Here is a 19,797-nt window from a genome sequence, read left to right on the forward strand (position 1 = left end):
AGGCAAATCTTACAGAAAAAATACCCCTACACTCTAATGTCCACAACCAGCCCTCATCACCACTTGATCTATTAGACAAGGAGACTAAGAATGTTTCGAAGTTAATTTAGATTTATATTTTTCAACCCTACCTTTAACCCCAACTTCAATTCAAGCCAACCCATAAGACATTGTGAATTGGCTTATTGCCCATACATAGATTTATTCAAACCGTACTGGCTTATTGCTAATACATAGACTAGACATTTTTTTGATTGATATACACGGACAATAAGACATTGTGAATTGTTAATCTTCTTATATAACTTTGTTAAATGGGTAAGGTTTTTTATGGGAAGCATTTTTGAAAATTACTAAAATTGCACCATACTCCGAGACTAAAGCGTGTGATAAAAAGTTTACGCTGTGTTTGATTGCATTGCAAATTTATTTGCACTAATACAAAATTATGGTAGTACAAATGATTTAGATGCAAATTTTGATTTATTTTTGTCTCAAATTTTGTCTTACTTTGTTTGATCACAATATAAATGAAATAAAATAAGACAATAAAATAAAACCCAAAACAAATTAAACCAAACTTTTGTATTTTTTTTATTTGCACTCCATACATTTGTACTAATGCAAATAAAATTGCACTACAACCAAACACGGTTTGAAATGAGTACAAATACAAATGTCAAGTGCAAAACCTCTTATTTTGTATTGTTTTGTATGTATTTATACTCCTTCAAACTAAGCCTTCTTGAGTGAAAAAAGAAAAACAGGCTCAGTTTGAAAAGAGTAAATATATACATAATAATACAAAATACAAGATTTTACACGGTACATATTTGTATGTCCTTCCAAACCGAGCCTTATTTACAATCATCAAACCTTTTATTTATTATTGTTGAAGTTTTTTTTTTAATAAATTGCCTTTCAGGTAATTTGAGTAACTTCGGACTTTGGTGCATTTCCATTAGTTTGTACGGCACCCCTTGCGGAATAACACCGGAAAACTCGAATAAATAATTATGCTATCGACATCAAATACTTGCACAATCCACAAAAGAAACTTGTACAGAAAACCGCCAGTTGCAGAAATTTCAAGCAAATGTTAATAATACAATAAAATCATTACAATTAAAACTGAACCCGTAACCTAACATGCAACTACACAACACGGTCCAATTGGGACCCGCAACTTATGATGTTAGATTAGATGGCCATCTAAATCAAAGTAAATAGCGGCAAAGGTCACTGATACAATAGCATTCGGCAACTAGTTCGGTAGCAACCGTCTTTTTCTCCCAACTCTTGGGATAAATAAGACAAGTTCTCCTTCCTCTACATGGCAAAGCAATCCCTTGTGTAGTCCCATATACATAAACAAGAACTCTCAACAGGGCTGCCCCATGCTTCAACTACCAACAACATGCTTCAGTTCTTTTCAAATGCTCAAGTGTCGTGCCAAATGGAAACACCCAAAATCTATTGTCCGCGATGTTGTACCAGAGTGGTTGATCTCCACTTCCTCCCACCCATCAACAGAGACGCCAATGTATACTTGGTTCTCATCGCATTATGTGTTGGCTTCCATGTGATCTCCTCATTCCCTGGAGTTGCTGTAATGTAGCCAATGCCATTGGCTTTCAACTCGGAACAACTAGATTAGCTTCGAAATTCCCATGACTACTTTAAACCAGTTGATACAGGTTGAACAAAGTTGAGGTTAAAGATTTTTCAGTCAAGCTCCTTTCTTCTTTTGATCTTTGGATGGCTTCACTTCCTTTGTCAGCATCCGAGGGGCAATGGCCATAGACATCAACTCTTGGAAAAGCAGTTTACAAGCATAAGGTATATGTACCTGCATAAAAACCACACCAGACAATAACATGTTACCTACAGAGAATAGCAGAACCATGGACTCAACAACCACGAGAGACCTAAAATTACTCCCAACTCTAGGACAGCACAGGACAAAAATAAGCTTTAGCAGTCTTTACCTGAACAATGTCCGTCTTATTCTTGCAACCTCTGCACTCGAATGAGTTCTTCTTGAGGTTGGCAATGGCAATCAGCCCACAACGCTCACATACATGAACTCTGTAGGCATCACTCTGGTCAAACAATCGTTCTTTGAGAAAGTGTGCAGCCCCATGAGCAATCATACAATCTCGTTCCATCTCCCCAAATCGGAGACCACCATCACGAGACCGTCCTTCAGCAGGCTGCCTGGTGAGAATCTGCACTGGCCCCCTCCCTCGTGAATGGATCTTATCATCCACCATGTGCTTCAACCTCTGGTAGTAAGTGGGACCCAGGAATATCATAGCAGTCAACTTCCGGCCTGTGTGACCATTGTACATGGTCTCAAAACCACGCATCTGGTACCCACATTTGTGAAGGGCTTTACTGATGTTGTCCACCTGAATGTATAAGAACTCAGATTGTTATAAACCAAACCAGGATTACCATGAAATTTGATCGAAGGCAGCTACATTCTATGGTGGTTGAAATATAACCTATCGATTCAAAATGGACTAGGAGCTGACTTGGGACCCAGTCAGGAGGATTGCCGTCTTCAATTGTTCTAGTCCTAAAACTGGTCATTGCCCACTCAAAATTTTGCTATGCATGGTTTTTTCATATGCATGTTTTATCCATTCAAGATAAGCATTACAATATTCATCAATTGAACCAAAACAAACACAATGAGAACCCAAGCAAATGTGGAACCAAAAACAGAACCTTAGCAAATGGACAGAGACTCAGATAGGCGTCGTATTTGCACCAATGTTTTCAGGTCACCAATCACCATCCACTTAATACTTCTAATTGGACTGCTACTACATAAAATCAGACAAAAGTTCACCATCCCCCTTACTTTATGGATTAGAAATTTGAGAAGGCTTTAAAACTGAATTTCAAGGACAAGTTATCCACAAGTCAAATCATACATATGAAACCCTATCTAGCGAGTAGCAAGTCTGTCATCCGTAAGGGTGTCAATGGACTGGTTTTGGATTGGACCTGTCCAAACCAAAATCAATTTGGATGGATTGGACAAACCAACAAAACATATTTGGACCAATGCAGACTTGATGGTCCAAAGTATTTATTGGATTGGATTGGATTGAGCCAATATCTGGTCCATTGATATAAGAAGATAGGTATCAATGGACCAGGTTCGAGTTGAAACCTATCTAAATTAAAACGAATTCAAACAGATTGGACAGTCCAGACATTAAATTGGACTGGTCCAAAATATTCATTGGATTGGATTGGACCTGGTCCATTTGTAATGGTTTCACATTGGACTGGATTGGATTAGACCAAATCCAGCCCAATTGACAGCCCTACTCATCTGCAGGTTTGTATTCATTTCACAATAGCAACATTAAACACAATCAAATATATTAGGTTTTAAGAAACTAACTTGCAATACAAGTCATCATGATCATGCGTTAGATCTGAGCAAGAGTCCAACTTACTGTGACATCAGTAAAAGGAGTAGCATCTCCCTCTTTTCCCATGTGAGCAGCAACCTTTCCCATGATACACTCAATAAGCTGACCAATTGTCATTCGAGAAGGAATAGCATGTGGATTCACAATAATATCAGGGGTAATGCCTTCCACAGTCCATGGCATATCTTCCTGTGTGTATGTCATGCCAACAGTTCCCTTCTGACCATGCCTACTGCTGAACTTGTCCCCAATCTGGGGTATCCGAACTGATCTCATCCTTACTTTCACAAACCTTAAGCCATCAGCATTTGTAGTCAACAAAACCTACAAAACCACCACAACATTTGAGACATCAACTTAAGTGCAGGTTTGGGAACTGCAAAAAATCACTACACGCATATGCATAATTCTATTTTCACCACCTACACCTGACATAAAATCAAACCAACCTGCTTAAATCAAGAATCTGATTTAGAAAAAAGAAACCATATCTAGAAGATTATGTAGTTACCTGATCTACCATTCCACTTTCACTGTGACGAAGGCTTGTACTGTGATCACGCCTTGTATACCTTGAAGACTGCCCCTGAGAGTCATCCTGAGCAATGGGTGTTGTCTTCCCAATTATGACATCCTCACCAGAGACCCTTGTGCCCTAATCCACAAGCATAAATTGTGTTTAAAGTTAGGTGATTAGTTTTCCAGGCCATGAAAGGCACAAAGTCATTCTACAAGGTTTTCTAGCATACTCACAGGTGGTGCAAGACCATCATCATCCAATTTATCGTAAGACCCATGTCTCATCCCCTGTAAAACATGATTGAGTTTAATACAAAGTTACCCCAAATCAACAAAGAACCAAATCTATGATTTATATTAGCACTCACCATGGTATTTTCCCTGCTTGGACGCCCAAAGTCCTCTTTAACAAGTGTTCCCATCTTCTTCTCTTCATCCCTGTATAACAAACACAGTCAATTTTATAATAGCTGGTGAAACAAATATAATAATGGAAAAAGAACAAGAAGGAGAAACTAGTGGCTTTAAAAAGCAATGCAATAGTTAAAACCATTATAGACTCAGTTACCTATATGAACGGAAGAATAATGATCTGAAGAACCCACGATCTATTGAAGATTGATTCATAATAACAGAATCCTCTTGGTTGTACCCAGAATAGCAGGCAATGGCAACAATTGCATTCTTTCAAAAGACCATTGACACAGTTAACAGTCAGTACACTTGTAACAGTGAACAGGGAATGTAGAGGAAATTAAGATATAAACAAAATATTACAATGCCAGCAGGCAACTGCCTAAAGTGCAAGTGTTCCATGGCACGAGTTGTAACAAGAGGTTTCTGGGGATAGTAAAGCACATACGCCAAAGTGTCCTGGATTTAGAGCAAAGAATGAGTGATTAGTAAAAGAAGAATGTCAACAATAGATACATGAAAACAAGAATAGACAAGAAACAAAAGGCATACCATTCGTAATTGGTAATTTGTGACATAGATTCCCATGGCCTGCTTGCCCATTGCCGATTGGTACGTATTACGTGGAGACTGCATTATGTTGCAAAGAAAAAAAATAAGAGAAACCCTGAAAGGGAGGGGGAAGCAAAATAAAAATAATTCATAAAATATACCGATAACAAACCAACCTGGTTATGGTCAGGAAATGGAATAATAGAAGCACAAACACCCAATATCAATGATGGATGGATTTCACAATGGGTATAAGTTTCAGAATATGCTTCCTCCGGGTTAAGCCTTGCAGTTACAAGATCCTGTAATGAATAATGAGTTATATGAACAGCAATCAGTATACATTTGTTGGAAGTGAAAAAACTATATAATCTAGAGTCTAGAATATCAAGATTTTATTTGTTCCTTACAGAATGACCTAGTTTTGACCAAGACAGAAGAAAAAATTGCTACAGAAGTGGAACACCTGTTGGATACTCACATTAATAGTCATGGAAATCATTGTTGTTTCCTCTTCCTCTGTATCTACATATTCTATAAATCCCTTAGCAACAAGGTCATGCCATCCACCCTCTTCAGAAGATTCCTGTTAATGACAGAAAAAGGAAAGAAAGCATTACATATACAAGTAATAGATGTTAAACCCAAGAGAAGTCATTTATCAAATTATACTGACTCTTTGCTGCAAAGCACGAATGTCCTTTTTCTTTATCAGCAGCCTTTGTTTCTCCACAATAAACAAAGGACGACTGCAACGGCCATAGTCAGTATAAAGTCGTAATTCTTTCAAACGGATATCTCGGATGACTCCAACTTCGGTGTTGACATCAACCTGCAAAAGATGGGCAATTCCAGTTCTTAGCAGGGTAAAATCATTTATGGAATATGCAGGTTGGAGAAAGCTCAAACCTATCTATCAAAACAGAAAGTTTGAACTTAGATGCATGAATTTCTATTATCATGGAACGAAGGTGTCTCTGAGTTTGTGCATACACAAAATGAATACAAGTGTATCTTAGATGGAAAAAAGAACGTGTATAGATGTTGCAAGGACCCTAAAGAAAATGTAGTGGATGATGTGCATGCCTTTTGAATGAAAACAAGTCCCATAAGAGTTAATTCTTGCACAACATATGATTAACAATTTCAGGATACCTATGATATATGACTGCCAAAAGACTTGAGCAGGCTCAGTAATGCAATTGTCTAAATGTGAAAAGAAACCCAATCAATAAATAGAGGTGAAACAACAAAAGGGAAAATTGATACCACTTATAAGTGATGATGAAATGACAAGAAAAGGCGGTTGGAAAAAAGAATACTAAACACAGATAACGAACTTACACATTGCATTGTAGAAGAAAGAAACATGCAGGTTCGTGGTGACAAAACTTTCAGTTTGTGGCATTTAAAGAAAATAGAGTACAGACCTGCCGTCTTAACTGCCTCAGTGTCTTCACCAAAAGCTCAGGATTACGATGAATGCCAACCCAGCAACCATTGACAAAAATTTTTGTTGCTTGAGGAATAACTGCAGGAGATATTTCCTATGAAGAAAAAAATTAAAAATTTAAAAGTTATCAGGATATGTAACTTCACATCAAGTCAGGCAACTTTCATATGATAATAATAAATAAGTAGAATAGATAACCTCAAAATTTTCAGTACTCCACTCTTCTAAAAATTCCAGGATAGGATTTGCTGCGGATCCAACAGTGATGTACACCATCAGTGCCAGATTCTTCACCAGTCCACAAGCCTAGAAAAATCCACCAGATAAAACGTATTGAAACTAAATTTTATAGAATATTGTTCTCTAAACCGTTTCCTTCTGACATGCCAATGGAAGTATAACATAATTGTGCAAATGTGAAATATATTGATCAAAAAGAAAAGTGAAGCACAGTTACCTGCCCTTCTGGTGTCTCTGCAGGGCACATCATCCCCCAATGTGAGTTGTGCAACTGCCTGGGCTTTGCCAATTTCCCTGATTAAAGAAGAAACAGAACATGATTAAAGGAGGAATAAAGATAGGATAGGAAAACATCACCAACAACATGAACCCAAATGCTAGAAAGAACTAAAAGTTTCACCTTCGCGCCCTATTGGAGAGTTTAGCCTTCGCAAGTGAGACAGTGTAGAAGCATACGTCAAGCGATTCAAAACCTAGCACAGACAAATCTATACCGAATCAAACCTCAACTCAAACAAGAATACATGTTTACATAATCAAGAAAAATAAAAACACAACTCTAACCTGTGAAACTCCAGCTCTTGTACCAGCTGCATTTGCCTGACCCCAGTTTCCAGTGGCAAGGGAGTACTTCAGACCACTAGTGATAGTCTTTGCTTTGATTGCAAATTGCAAATTAACATCCTTGCCATTGTCGACACACTGTTCCATGAAGATACGTAAGCTCAAAAAGAACTCATGAAAAGAACTGGCATGGCTAAACTCATCAAGGGACAGAAAAGGGAACCTTCTGAACATATGCTCTCACATCCCTAGTCAACTTTCTGAAAAGCTGTAAAATGCAAATATACCACAAAGAAACTATCACAATCAGAAAGCAAAATGCCAGAACTTTAATTTGAACAACCAAAAGAACAACATGAATAACAAACCATTCGGAACAAGCCCCCAAGTAAGGGACCAGCAAGGTCCAATCTCTTGTTACCATAGTGATCCCTATCGTCTTCTGCTCTTCGTCCAAGAGCACAAAGCAAAAGACGATGGATGATATACCTATCAAGAAACCGTGTGATAATCAATGAATATGATTCTGCAGCCATGGCAACACGAACAATATCTACTGTCTGGAAAAGGCACATACCCAAAATAGTAAGCTTTCTTTGTTTCACAATATTCCCCAACACCAACATGTGGAAGCATTTCTTTTTGAAGAATCTCTTTAGCATACCTGCAAAATAAGCAAAAGTTTTTGAGCAACTTTGTGAAAAATGCAAAACTGATAGAGGGGGAAAAAGTAGAGAATTTAATTCATACTTTATCCTCTTTTCCCTAGTCACACCCACAGTAGATCCTCTTTTCCCAATGTAATCCAATGCAACCTACAAAAAGAAACAGAGCACACAGAGACATGTCAAGTTAGTTATTCTACTACAGGATGAAGTAAGCCAATATTCATCTACCACTCTGGGCCTATAGGAGAATTACATTTTGACCTAGAAAAAAGTGCAGCTTAAAACTTGAAAAGCTCAAATTTCATGTACATCATTCAAAAAGAGGAATTAAAATGCTCCATTAAATCATGAACCCTACTCAAAACTTGAAGAGGGGGGAAGAAAAGGAAAGGGAGGGATATGTACTTGTTGATTCTGAATCACAAATGCTTCTTCCAGAGAAGGGCGTAGCAATTCCATCATCTGAGTATCAGAAAAATCGTAGCATATGTGCTCCAGTATATCTTTGTCAGCAACGAATCCTAAAGCCCTAAACACAATAATTATAGGGATTTCCGTCCGGATATATGGAAGAGTAGCACGTATATATTGTCCTGAAGATCCCTGCAGTAAAATGATGTGATATGGCAACATGAGGTAAAATGAACTCACATCCAAACATAAAGAAATGGATTAACAAATAATTCAAACATTATAGAGAAAAAAGGGAAAGACAATGCCAGATATGCTAGAGAGAAACTAACCCCTTTGGCACTTGTCCGAGAAAGCATCCGAACAAACATGCTGCTGGGTGGCCTGTTTTGCGATTCCGCCATAGACCGGACTTCAGCCACATAGGCATACTTGTTGGGCTGCCTCTTCTTAAACACGTAGACATGGTTGGTGCTCATTTTCTCCTGAGCAATCAGAACTTTCTCACTTCCATTAATGATGAAGTATCCACCTTGATCATATGGACACTCCCCAAGCTCTGTTAAATCCTTTTCTGAATTTTGATACAGAGTGCAGTAACTTGATCGGAGCATTATAGGAACCTGAAATTTAGTACATAATAAGCACATAGACTAGTTCATATATTATTAATTATCACTTGGGAACTGGAAATATCAATACCTTCCCAATGAAGACCTTGGCGAATTCCTGAGTCTCAGTGACTTCCTCACAATCATGCCCTTTTTTTATTACTCTTTTGGTGACATCCACATACAATGGGGCCGAGTAGGTCAGATTCCTCAGCCTTGCCGCCTTTGGAAACAAGGTTGCAGTTTCACCGTCCGACTCCGTCATCATGGGCTTACTCAAGTATATCTGACCAAAGCTAATCTTGTATATAGTCTGCATCAAACGACCATGAGTATTGTCTTTAGGAATGGTGGCCAAAATAAGTTCCATTAAAATCACCACATCTTGTTTTCCAATCAAATATACGTTTTCCAATTGAACATCTATACTAATTGAAAACACCTCAAACTGGTAAAAACCCTAGAAATTAAGTTTCTATCTGAAGAAAGAACCGATGTCTAACCTCAAGGAAGTCGGACTGGCGACCGGGGTTGTGCTGTGACTCGGGACGGATCTCGATGTCGGCAGACTCGTCAACAATTTCTTGCATAGTGTTCTGGATGAATTCATCGAAGGAATCGAGCTGTTGCCTCACGAGACCTTTCTCCTCGAAGTAAGCACTGATCACCGCCCAGGCATCTTCCTGAGTGATCTCTTCGTCCTCATCGTTCATTGAGGGATCATACTCGTCTCCGCCGTACATTTTCGGAAAGAAACCCTAATTTCTCAGTGAACGCGAATCAAAAACCCTAGATGTTTGATCCTCTGGGAGCTTCAAATCAGTATTGTCTTAGTGCACAAATGTTCGAATGCTTGTTTATTAACCCATTTCTTTTAAATTTATGCAAGATTTCGTTTTGCCGGGTAAATTGGTTTTGTGTGGAAAAGGAAAACCCCGTCGAAGCGATGAAAGAAGAGGGGGGTTCTTCCGCAGCAAAATACCCCGTGAATGGATGAAACATGGACTTATATAGGGAGAAGTGAAGATGGGGCTAGTTAACGGAGTGCGTAGGTTAAAGACTTCCTGGATCGACAGAGGCGGTTGGTCCAGGGGCTGAGTGAGGAAACCGGATTCCAGTCAGTGCAAAACACGTTCGAACAGTTATTATAGCCTTGTATTGAGAATATCTGTTAATGAAATAAAGTATAGAAATATGGAAATGTTCCCGATGAAAGGCTTTAAAGACTGTTCGAACGAGCCGCACGGAGGCTAAGGCGGTGACCGGTGAGGTGGGCCCTAGCCCTGGGACGCGCGTGTGGAAAAACTGTTGGCGCTGGCAACAGTTCAAGGATCATACTAGCAAATCTAACGGCTGATGGTTGTTCTACTATCATAGAAGATTGGATTATGGAATTTTCGAGCTGACTACTCTTCAAACAAACACGTGTTAAAAATTAGTTGGCTTCTTTAAACTATTAGCCACATCATCAGTAAAAGCAATCCAGGTTTCTGTTTTAAATACAAGGTACTGGTTTCAACTTTGATACCGGGAAAAAAATTGAAACTAATCTATTGCTATGTTAAAATTGTAATTAAATTGGTTTTTTAAGTAAAATATTATATTTTATTTAGTTATGAAAATTGTATGAATAGAAGGTAGTAGTAATAGTATAAGTCCTTAAAAAATAACAGAAAAATAGATGGTAGTAGTAATTCGTCATGAAAAATTAGTATTTTTTCGGTTATTAGCAGAAGAGCATGTGCATATTAAAAATATATGTATTAGTAAAATTTATTTAATATGAAACAAATAAAAATAGAATTAAGAAAAAATCACATTATGAAAATTTAAAATTTTTTAATTATAATATACAAAGATTATTACAACTTGAATAATTGATTACGTTATAATTATTTTAGGGCTTTTTACATAAAAAAAATGATGAATTATGATCATTTAAGAAAACCATATGCACGTTTCAAAAAAATAACCAAAACAGTATGCGGGAGAGGTTTTTTTTGGACTAAAATGCCCCAAACTCCTATTCATCACCATTGTTCATTGTCTCCCTCCTCCAGACGCAACTTTCCATTGTCTCCCTCCTGTTCGTTACCATTGTTCATTGTCTCCCTCCACTGAACAACGGCTCAAATCTGCATCTCATAAAGCAGTAAAGCGTTCTTCAACGGAGAAGAAGACACAAAGACCTTGGCTTCATCATCTTCTTCTGAATCGTATTCTTTTTTTGAATCCTCTAGCTTGGGTTCTCTCTTCATTGAATCTTCCACGACTTCAACCTTTCTCCGATAACTTAATTGGAAAAGCAAGTTCTGGGTTTCGGCCTTTTAACAATATAGTTACAACTTACAAAGCAAAGCATCCCAGATTTAATGGCACCAGCATTTAGAAGCGGTACCAGTGCATCCAAGCTTAGACGCAGCTTGCTTGGACCTTCTAATGTGGATTTGCCTGATATAGGTGACCTTCGGTACGGTGAAGAGGACTCCTGGGTTTTGATGGTCGTATTCTTCTTTCTCACGAACAGGGGTCTGGCGAAGGACCTACCTCTACTTCTATTCCCTCCATTGCTTCTTAGAAACCTAGTTAATGGAGGTGGGAACTTCAACTTATCCATTCGACATGAGCTCGAAATGGGTTTGGAAGAGAGACATGTTTAATGTTAACCAGAGAAAGACACGAAGGAAGAAATGCCAACAGCAAGACTTCGGAGAAAGTTCTCACTTTCTTCTGCTCTGCAAATTCTCACCGATGTCATCGAACATTAACGCTTACATAAAAAAGGGCATTTCACATTAAAGAGCCATTTTGTTTTTCAATTTTTGTTTGCTACCATTGTTGGTGATGTTCTGGGGAGACGACAATGAATATTAAAATTCAAGCGAAGGAGACAATGAACAGTGATGATGAGTAGTTGCTTTCAAATTTCAAGAGGGAATTTAAGAAAGGACATTTTGGTCCAAAAAAAGTTAACTTTTTGTTGCTATCACTCTTTTTTAAATTTTTATGTAAACATATATGATTTTGCCATTTTATCATATTTTATTATTTTTTATAAAAAGCCCATTATTCTAATTAATAATTATCAATAATATGGATAGTTACTTCTGTTAGTTGAGTAAGTATTATTTATCTTTTACTTTTTATTTTCTCGTAGAGCTTTCCCTTTATAGCTAGAAAGGTACAAATGGGATCGATTAAGAATAAATAAGAATAACAATATATACAACGAGGAAATAAAACATGTTGTTTCTCTAGGAAATTAATATAGCAACGATTATATAAATATATATATATATATATATATATTATATATATGAATATGTTTGGATATATTTTGATCTTTTTAATAGGAGCTTGTGAATTCTAACTACTTTAATTAAATTTTTTTTATAAATTTTAATGATTTATATTTTAATTTTAATGATTTATATTTTAATTTTTATGAAATAAAAAATAAAATGATTAACATCATAGAAAAAGCACAAGGAGTGGGAATCTTTGTAAGGATAGGGATGGGGATAACCTTGTCCTTGCCAACGGGGATGGGTATGGAGTAATAACTTGTTAGTAAATTATTTCTAAACAAATAAATAATTTATTAAGTTAAATAAATAAAATTTTGTACGTAATACTTCATTTAACTTAATAAAATAAATAAATGAATAAATAAAAGTTTATTGGGTCAGGACTGCTACATGCTATCCTAAACCAGACCAACCCATTGATAGATCTAAAAATTGGGTTAATAATAAGTTGTTAATAAAATATTTCTAACTAAACAAATAATTTAGTAATTAAATATATAAAATTTTATAGATAATAATTTATTTAATTTAAAAATAAATAAAGTTTATTGGGATGGGACTGGTACATGCTATCCCAAACCAAGCCTAACCCATTGACAATCCTGAATATTGGGCTTAAGGGGGAAAATAGAGAGAGAGAGAGAGAGAGAGAGAGAGCTTAGAGTAAAAAATTAAGTGGAGAGAGAAGAAAGAGATGACTTTCATTTTTTTTGTTTTATATGGTGGCATGACCTTAAATAGTAATAATTTCTATATAAATAAATAATTTAGTAAATTAAATAAATAAAATTTTATAAATAATAAGTTATTTAATTTAATAAAATAAACAAACAAATAAATAAAAGTTTATTGGGATAGGACTGGTACAAGCTATTCCAAACCAAACCCAACACAATGATTAGGGCTGTCAATGTCGGGTGGACCTAAACCGATTGGGTTAGTTCTAGTTCTTGATATATTGTCTCAATTCTTATCAAGTCAAATCTAGTTCCATCTAGACCCAAATCGATTCATATAAATATATATATATACTAAATAAATTAATATTATATATAATATTTTCAATAGGTTTATTATAATCTAGTCCATCAAGTCAGACTTGATTGTCCCGAGAACCGATTAGTTCGATGCTATCAGTTCTAAGTCCTTGATAATTCTTGTCGAATCGGTTTCAATTCTACCTGGACCCGACTCGTTGACAGCCCTACCAATGATAGTCCCAAATATTGGGTTAATAATAATTTGTTAGTAAATTATCTCTAAATAAATAAATAATTAGTAAGTTAAATAAATAACATTTTATAAACAATAATTTATTTAATCTAATAAAATAAATAAATGAATAAATAAAGTTTATTGGGATGGAATTGGAACAAACTTCTTGAACTAAACCCGGCCCATTGACAAATCCAAATATTAGGCTAATAATAATTTATTAGTAAACTATTTCTAAATAATAAAATAAATAGTAAATTAAATAAGTAAACTTCTATATATAATAATTTATTTAATTTAATAAAATAAATAAATGAATAAGTAAAGTTTATTGGAACCAGAGTGGCAGGCTATCCTGAACTAAACCCAACCTATTTATAATCCTAAATATTAGTCGAGAAAAAAGATGAAAATAATAAGGGTAGAAGAATGAAAGAGATAAAATTCATTGTTTTTCATTTAAATGGCTGCATGACCGTAAATAATTAGAAATTCAATAACAAATATGAAAGGGGAAAAGTGTAATTCATTACTTTTGTAATTTAAAGGATAAAATTAGAAAACCAATATTATATGTTTGAGAAAAGAGAGCGTAAAACTAAGGGTATTAGTTATATGTGTAAATAAAAAAGAGAAATAAAAAGGTTATAGGGGTAAATGTTGGAAAAAGGAAAGGCTCAGTTTGGAAGGAATACAAATACAAATATGTAGAGTGCAAAGCCTCTTATTTTGTATTATTTTGTATGTATTTATACTCCTTCCTAACTGAGCCAAAATTACATTATGGATGAAATAAAAAACGTGAAACTATCATTTTTATTATACGTATATGGAATTATGGATTACCAAGAACTCCCTCCCTTTAACTTTTATCATTTCTCTTAAACTTATCCCAACTTTTCAAAACCCATAGAGTCCCTACTAAAAATTTAGTAGTCTAGATCACCTGCCAATAGCATATGTTCCAACACCCTCCCAACGTCATATGACACTACACATGTCCCACTTTTATAGTGGGTCCCAGTCTTAAGGTGAGATATGCGGTGCCAAACCATGTTAGTAGGTTGTTGGGACATGTTTTGTTGATAGGAGATCCCAACTTTAAATTTACTATCTCATATGAATGGTTTACAATAATGTTTTCAAATTGTTGTTGACCTAGATGGTCGGACCGTTCGGACCAGAAACCATCCAAGCAATCAGTACTGTTTTACCCCAAACCCTATTCTTGGCAAAAAACCGTTGAATCGGTCAATGACCCGTTTAACCCATTCTTGGCCGCTTTTTATTTTAATTTTTTCCCTTTTTTTGTTAGAACAAGCCATCCGTTCAAATCGAACGGTCAAACCGTTAACCCAGAAACCGGTGGCTAGAACGTTTTCGATTCCGGGTCAGTTTTTAAAACATTGGTTTACAGTATGGGCTCATTTGTTATTTAGATTTTGAGAGGGGAGAAACTTGGTCAATGGGATTTTGGTTCCCATTAACCAAGATATCCATGTTATTTTTACGGGTTTTTTGTGAGGTTCATGAAAAGTTTATTTTCCCTGAGTATCAACACCTAAGCGCCATTTATCTTTACGTTTCTAACATCCCAGATGAGACGAAATATTATTAAGAATTAGGATGCAAATCTCATCTTTTTCTCCTTGGACAAATGAGATAACTTTTGAGTCACCTAGTTCACTATGGAGATGTGGATACCATTCTGGTAGAATTCCTCCAGAGATATTCCAATCTGAGCTTAGAGCCAAACTGCATTGCATAATGACACATGAAAAATAGGTGTCTCCATGACTCAGTCTCTGCATTGCATAATGGACATTTTCTTTCGGTCTCTATTAGGAATATGAGATTGTCTCTCGTTAGAATCCCATGCCACCATGCTTTCCACATAAAAAAACTGGAATCTTAATGGAGTGGGGGCTTTCCATATTGAATTCTAGTTGGAAAAAAGTCCTGAAGTAGAGGAAGCATCTCCACTAATAAAGTTATATCCTTACTTGACAGTGTATGTTGTTTTCCTAGGACCCTTCCATAGCAAGGTATCTTTGCATATGTAGGAGAGCACATTGTTTGCACAATGTGTTCAATACAATCAATTGAAAATAGAGATCTCAGTTTATGTAAGTCCCAATTGCCAGCCATATCCAAATAGTCTTCAACTGTCATTTCTTGGGCTAAATTGGAATTTTCTTCTTGCAGTTTCGGAACCCCATTATGGAAAGATGGGATCCAAGGATCTAGAATATGTATATTAGATCCATCTTTGATCTGCCAAATAAATTTGTTCTTCATAAGTTCCATCATGTCCACTATTTTCTTCCACCATGCATAATCAACTGATTTTTTTGAGAGTGAGAATGGAGATTTGTTCCTCAAGTATCTTTGTTTAATGACTTTAACCCATAAGCTTGAGTCATCTGAAAGTAATCTCCATAGTTGTTTGGCAAATAAAGCCTTGTTGAATTCTCTCATTTTCCTTAAACCTAAAAACCTAGCCCCCTTCCATTTTTCGGCTTGCATATCTTTTCCCATGCTATTGTGTGCATTGTATTTTGTTTTGAACTTCCCACCCACCAAAAGTCTCTTTGGATCTTCTCTAATTGGTATATTATTTTTTTCTTAAATATAGAGACCCTCTTAATGTATATGGGCACTGATTGCATAACAGCTTTGACCATTGTGGTTCTTCCTGCTTGAGATAGTAGTTTAGCCTTCCACAAGGATAATCTAGAGCTCATTTTTTTATTAATTATTTACTCTCATTCTCTATTTCTCTGCCAAAGTGGATATGAGCTCCCAGATATTTGTCATTCAAGCCCGTGCATTTGACTCCAAGTAAACTTGCCAAGAGTTTTCTTTTTCTTCTGTGCACATTTTTACTGAAATGCACCCCCAACTTCTTCAAATTTACCCTGTCCTGACATTTGTTCAAATTCATGCAACACCCAATTTATTTTTCTTACTAGTGTCGGATCAGCTTTACAAAGGAGTACACAATCATCTGCAAATAGTAGGTGAGTTATTGGTGAACTGTTTCTCCCTAGTTTGAAACCCTTCAAGTTATGCTCATGTTCATCCTTTTCAATTAAGCTCGATAAGACCTGCATTCCAATGATGAACAAATATGGGGACAGTGGATCACCCTGTCTTAAACCATTCCTTAAGCTGAAGATTTCCTTGTGGGTCCCATTGATTTTTATAGCAAATTTGGAGGTACTAATGTAGGATTCTATTAATTTACACTACTTTTTTGGAAATCCCATTTCCTCTAAAACTTTCAGAATGAAATCCCTTCTCATTCTATCATACGCATTTGACATATCAACTTTGATGAATAGCCAACCTAATCCTTTCTTTTGTTTCTTCATTTTGCTGATGATCTCTTTGGCAAGTATTATGATGTTAGTACCTTGTCTACCATTGATGAAGGCTGCTTGGTTGGGAGAGATGATCTCATTAATGTATCTTCGCATCTTCAGAACCATACACTTAACTACTATCTTGTAGATAACATTGCACACACTGATTGGTCTAAAGTGAGAGGGATTTTCTGGATTATTTACTTTTGGGATATAGACCAAATTGGTGGAATTTATTTCAAGAGGAAATTCACTAGTCCTAAAGAAATTTTGTACTAGGCTTATCACATCAACTTTTAATGAAGACCAGTATCTTTGAAAGAAGAAAGGGGTGAACCCATCTGGGTCGGGTGCCGAATGTGATCTTATGGATTTAATTACTTCATGGATTTCTTCTTCTGTGGGAGGGGAGAGCAGAGTTTCCCATTCTTCAATTGGCACTTTTTTATGAAAAAGGCCCAACACATTTATGTCATGTCCATGATGACAATCCCCAATTTCTTTGGCTCTGGGCTTAAACATTTCTGCTACCTCCTCTAGTTTCATGACTTCCCCACTTTCTTTTTTCAGAAACTACAAGCTCTTTCTTTTTTGATTAAAATTGACCATCTGATGGAAATATCTAGTATTCCGGTCCCCCTCTTTTAACCACATCTCCCTAGAGTTCAATTTCCACAACTATTCCCCTTTTATCAGCCATTTATCATATTCCCTTCTTAGCCTAAATGGCTCCCCACTGCTGGCATGACTATCTCCTTCTTGGATTGCCAAAATTTGTCTTTCTAGCAGTTTTAGCTTCTCATTTATATTTCCAAATCTTGTTTTATTCCATTCCTTAAGAGCCCATTTGCACGGTTTAAGTTTAGAAGGAAGATTTTGGTTTCTTGTCTTTGTCCCATAGCTCTTTTATCAGTTTATTACATTCCTCATCATCAGCCCACATTGGTAGAAAATGGAACTATTTTGGACCAGACATTAAGGTTGGACTTGTCTTTAAGGGCAATATGGCATGATCTGAGAAAATGGTAGGATAGGACAAAATTCTTGCCTCTGGAAATGTCTCATGCCACCATTGTGATGACAATCCCCTGTCTAGCTTCTCTTTCATCAGCTTGTTTCCGCTTTTATGATTGGACCAAGTAAAATGGGTTCTGACAGTCATTATTTCTTGAAGTCCATGGTTCTCAATCAATTGGATTAGGGCTTTTGATGGTTTTCTACCATTCCAAGAGCAATCCCTGTAATCTGATTCCTTAATTATGTCTTTTACGTCACCTATGAGGAGCCATTTATCACATTCCTCTAGTATAGAGCTTAGATTTTCCCAAAACGAGGTGCAGTGACTCTTTGTTGGGTTGCCATAGACCAAACATAGGCCCCAAGCTGGATCCGAGGCTGAGTTTTGCATTGGGGATGGTTCTTCTAATGCTCTTAGAGAGGAATTTAACTTTTTGAGGGTTACAACACCCTTAACTGTTCTAGATGAAAAATTTAATGGCTGACACTATCAACATCCAACGACGAAAGTGAAGAGAGCTATAAAATGAGAAATAAAATGACTGGGGTTTTAGTGATTTTCAACATACTTAATGGGTTAGAGCAGAGATATTATTCCGGAGGAGAGATTGGCTTAGAGGTGGAACAGGTAGCAAGTCCCCAACAACTTCAATCCAGTTCTGGTCCATTTCTCCACTATCGTCGTTCGGCAATATGATCATAGTTCCTTGGCTCTGGCCGATGATTATAGTCATGTTTGGCCTGGTATTCACCTTTCCTCTAATATTTGTGGTTCTCATTAAATCGCTTGCTTCTTGCTCAGAGCCCTTCCCTAGTAGCATGCCGAGAGGTACCATCGACTTGTTTCCATCATCAGCTAAGCACTTCAAAAACCCATCATTGATAGACAAGATTGCTTTCATATCTGGATCGTAAATGGTCTTACATGGTCGGCCCAGTTTATTTAGCCCTAGCTCTAGATCCACAAATCTGAAACCCGATTTCATTATATAACTTTTCCAAGTTCTTGTTTTCCAAGTATTTGCATATGGACATCTTGAAATCTTTTTGATGCATGCGGGACAGGTGGATTGTCTTCTAGAGCAGCTATCATTTTCCCTTCACCAAATGTACTGCATGTAGCCTTTGCATGTTGCGCATGGCCGCCACATTCTTGTTGATGAACTTGTTCACCTTCAAAATGCCTTTTCTTTGACCCGCGGGTTAACTCGTCCGAGTTATTTAGTCATTCCAATTTTGGACAATCAAAGTGCTTCCCATCGACTCTAACTGTCACCGACGATCGGTCCAGAAGGCATCGTCTCTTTTCTTAGAGACCCTCATCATCAAAATCTTCGTCAGATCCATTATCATTTGAGCTGACAATTGTTAGCATGCAGCTTTGTAGGTTTCCTTTGTATTGTGGAATTTTCAGAGGCTTATCGTGTTTAAATTCCAACCTTAACAATTCTCCTAGGTGGTCAATCTCCCAGCTCTCCATCTCTTGTTATGCCACTTCAAGCAATGTTTCAATCCGTTTACAATGGTGCCATCAGTAACCTAGAAGGCCACAATAAGCGCAAACCTTGGTAAGCGGTTCATAAGAAAATCTGATCCACTTTTGTTTGCCATCCAGGTTAACAAACATGCTCATGAGAAGGGCTCTGCGGATGTCTATGGTAATTTGAACTCTTGTGTATAACCCTCGGATTAGCTACCCATTTTGGATCTATGGTTGATTTGACACTATTTCTCCAGCCATCATCCCAAGGGCTTTGACTTGTGTATCTTCCACAAGGGATCTTGGGATGAGATGAAGTTGTAGCTAGATTCTCTAGTGATGGAGTTTTTCAATTGTTCCATCTTTCGAGTTAGTCCAGAGAGCCACTAAAATCCAACTAGCTTTAAAAAACCATGGTCCTCCATTCAATACCCTTTGACGTTCATTAACATCCTCCATAAATATCTCCATTTGCCCTCCCTCAATAAAATTAATGTTTACCTCATGGAGAATGCTCCAAATGGCCTT

The 19,797-nt window shown here is 36.7% G+C and overlaps 1 protein-coding gene across 1 annotated transcript; it reads right to left on the reverse strand.

The window, feature by feature from the left end:
* Nucleotides 1-1,058: 1,058 nt before the first annotated feature.
* NRPB2 (DNA-directed RNA polymerase family protein) lies at nucleotides 1,059-9,869 on the reverse strand. Its single transcript, XM_010244616.3, has 25 exons — nucleotides 9,388-9,869; nucleotides 8,976-9,197; nucleotides 8,606-8,896; nucleotides 8,268-8,465; nucleotides 7,945-8,009; nucleotides 7,772-7,858; nucleotides 7,563-7,683; nucleotides 7,418-7,462; nucleotides 7,195-7,332; nucleotides 7,031-7,103; nucleotides 6,848-6,924; nucleotides 6,589-6,696; nucleotides 6,368-6,484; nucleotides 5,614-5,769; nucleotides 5,419-5,523; nucleotides 5,114-5,239; nucleotides 4,938-5,015; nucleotides 4,749-4,844; nucleotides 4,540-4,655; nucleotides 4,340-4,409; nucleotides 4,206-4,259; nucleotides 3,964-4,107; nucleotides 3,477-3,776; nucleotides 1,989-2,411; nucleotides 1,059-1,849 (listed from the first exon to the last, which is right to left on the reverse strand). Exons 1-25 carry the CDS (start codon nucleotides 9,625-9,627, stop codon nucleotides 1,730-1,732), a joined length of 3,570 nt encoding a protein of 1,189 aa, XP_010242918.1. The 5' UTR covers nucleotides 9,628-9,869; the 3' UTR covers nucleotides 1,059-1,729.
* Between the last annotated feature and the right edge of the window lie 9,928 nt (nucleotides 9,870-19,797).

This window comes from Nelumbo nucifera, chromosome 1 (genome assembly GCF_055504915.1).
Source record: "Nelumbo nucifera cultivar China Antique chromosome 1, China Antique-T2T, whole genome shotgun sequence".
Lineage (NCBI taxonomy): Eukaryota > Viridiplantae > Streptophyta > Magnoliopsida > Proteales > Nelumbonaceae > Nelumbo > Nelumbo nucifera.

Excerpts from the sequence above, each read along its gene's own strand:
- NRPB2 (XM_010244616.3), bottom strand. The coding sequence starts at position 9,627 with ATGTACGGCGGAGACGAGTATGATCCCTCAATGAACGATGAGGACGAA. Across the intron at positions 8,010-8,267 it reads TTGTGATTCAGAATCAACAA|GTTGCATTGGATTACATTGG; the intron begins GTACATATCCCT and ends TTCTTTTTGTAG. Across the intron at positions 4,656-4,748 it reads GGCAGTTGCCTGCTGGCATT|AATGCAATTGTTGCCATTGC; the intron begins GTAATATTTTGT and ends GTCTTTTGAAAG.